This window comes from Pteropus vampyrus, unplaced genomic scaffold, assembly GCF_000151845.1.
Source record: "Pteropus vampyrus isolate Shadow unplaced genomic scaffold, Pvam_2.0 Scaffold1207, whole genome shotgun sequence".
In the NCBI taxonomy this organism is placed as follows: domain Eukaryota; kingdom Metazoa; phylum Chordata; class Mammalia; order Chiroptera; family Pteropodidae; genus Pteropus; species Pteropus vampyrus.
This window is the reverse complement of record NW_011889988.1, coordinates 2,319-4,619: the sequence shown is the minus strand read 5'-3', so window position 1 is coordinate 4,619 and position 2,301 is coordinate 2,319. Positions and strand designations below refer to the sequence as shown.

The 2,301-nt window shown below is 43.2% G+C and overlaps 1 protein-coding gene across 1 annotated transcript in view; it reads right to left on the bottom strand.

Moving 5' to 3' along the window:
• The window catches only part of LOC105310148 (interferon-induced very large GTPase 1-like), a 7,322-nt gene extending 6,699 nt beyond the window's left edge, over positions 1–623 (bottom strand). Inside the window, exon 1 of the mRNA XM_011386356.2 lies at positions 8–623. Coding sequence (XP_011384658.1) covers positions 8–592 — 585 coding nt within the window. The 5' untranslated portion in view covers positions 593–623. The remainder of the gene's footprint in view (positions 1–7) is intronic.
• Between the last annotated feature and the right edge of the window lie 1,678 nt (positions 624–2,301).

The window sequence follows — 2,301 nt, the reverse complement described above, 5'->3', positions numbered from 1 at the left end:
TGGTTTTATAAATTCCCTGCAAGGCCAACCCTCCAGATGCCCATCTCACCAGATCTTTATCTGAGAGATTTTCCCTGTGAGACAGTATCCCCTCTGTGAAGTTAAGTTGTCTCTGTATGTCTTCCATGACTTCTTGTAGGGACTTTTCGGGGGGCGGCCAGTACTCTTTGGGGATCTCCATTGCCTGCCTCAGCTCTGTCTCTTTTTTCCTCACTGCCTCTTCTTGTTGTTGCTTCCTTTCTGACAGCAAGTTTCTTAGCTCCTGCAGCACCTGTTCTGCCTTCTTTTGCTTTTTCTTTACCATTTCCACCTGAGACTCTTGTAACTCTAAAAGACTATCTGACTGTGACAAGTTAAGCAGCTTCTCCAGAGCCCTTTTCTCCCAGGGATGTTGTGCCTGAGATTTGAGCTTCTGGAGGTCTTTTTTTCCTAGATGTTGTAAGCTTTGAGCACAGGTCACGCCTAGGTGCTCCTGCAGCTTGGGCAACCAGTACTCAACTGCCAGTCCTACTTCTCTCAGCATCTCTTGGAGATTTTGTTTCCTTTTACTTCTTAGCAGGGATTCATCAGGGGTTGACTTTGTTGTGTCCATGTCTGTGAAAAGAAAAGACACTCAGATAGCCTGTGCCATGACCTTAGGAAGTGTCAGCCATGTGGCCAAAAGAGTGAGTGTACTGCAAATGCAAGTCTTTAAGGCATTCTCATCTCATTCTTTCATTATTCCAGCAAATATATTTTGTTAACACTGTTTATAAATTTGTGCGTGTGTGTGCAAAATATCTTTGTGGGTGTTCTCAACGTGGGCTGCCTTTTTAGTTGCCAGAATAAGTTGCAATTTAATAGCCTGGTGTTTGGCACTTTCTATTTATACAGAATCAATTGCATGGAGAGCGTTAAGCTGAGGGCTGCAGTTTGAAAATATACATGAGCTTGATAGCTTGATGTTTATTTGAAAAGCAAGAGTAATATCACTATTATTCCTTAATCAGTTTCTATCAAACTTGTATTGAATGATTCCCTTTCTGTCTCTCTTTTACTTCTTATGCCATTTCGTAATATTTATGTACTCTCCTGTCCTTTAAAATGCACTTCTTAACATCAGCATCATGGTGTCATAAGATGCTCCTCCTTTGTGTCCCCGTTTTAAAACAACTAATTAGACACCCATCTTTTCTGCCTCCGTGGGAATGGTGGGACCTAGCGCTACATACCAAGGGATGTGAAAGTAATCTTGACCACCTGTGCATATGGTAATAGGCAGAAGACTTCAGTATGGGCTCTGGAACTGGCAGAGCCAGCGAACCAGTCTTGTCATGACTGGAAAAAATCCTTTATAATGCTGACCTAGGCAGATACCTACAGATGAGAGAAATTTGCAGAAGTCCAGTCTTCCCAAAGGGAGAGTCCAGCATGAGTTTGGTTATATTACACGGGCTAAAATATCTGGTGGTGGTGATCTCTCCAGTGGAGAAAAAGGAAAGGGGTGCGTGAATACCTGGCTACCTCAGTCATGTGGGACATGGCTAGAGAAACACATTGCTTTCTAGAGACATCCAGAGTACTGTGGCAGGACCTCCATGACTTGGGGGCTTGGAGGGGTGGTGGGTAGGAAGGAAGAGATGAGAAAGAGGTAGATAAAAATATCAAAGAGCATTAAAGGGATGAGGTTCCTGCTGATTGCGTTGAGGACTTCAGCACGAAGGCCTCCCATGTCCTTCAGAGAGAACTTCACCAAAGGATCTCCCCACTGGCTCTGCAGGCATGCCTAGTGCCCTGGGTGCTCAACCCATAACTTTGCCAACCCTGTGGCCAACTCGTTTGGTGAGCTCCCAAGTTCAGTTTGGAGAGCTAGTCCCATAAATGTAGTGCTATCAGAAAAACACTAGGATCTGGGTGCAAGGGAGAAACCACACATTTGAACTATAGCGCCACCTTCTGGAAAACAAAAGAGACGTTTTCTGGAGCCAGCCTGGTGAGCTGTAAAAACTAGAGAAGACATAAAAGCTTAAGAATTCTGCTACAAGAAAGAACAAGAGGAGTGGAGCAGGTATACCCATGTAAAGGCCGATAAAACCCAGCTATAATAGCATTAATAAACAAAATAGCTCATGTAAGGCAACTAGTAAAGATTTAAGGAGGTGTCTGCTACTTTAAAGGCAAAAGCAGCAATACAAAACTACAAGGACATGAAAAATCAAGGAAACATGTCATGACTAAAAGATAATAATTCTCCAGTAACCTAGCTTAAAGGCATGGAATTTTGTGACCTGGCTGACAAAGAATTCAAAATAGCTGTTTTAA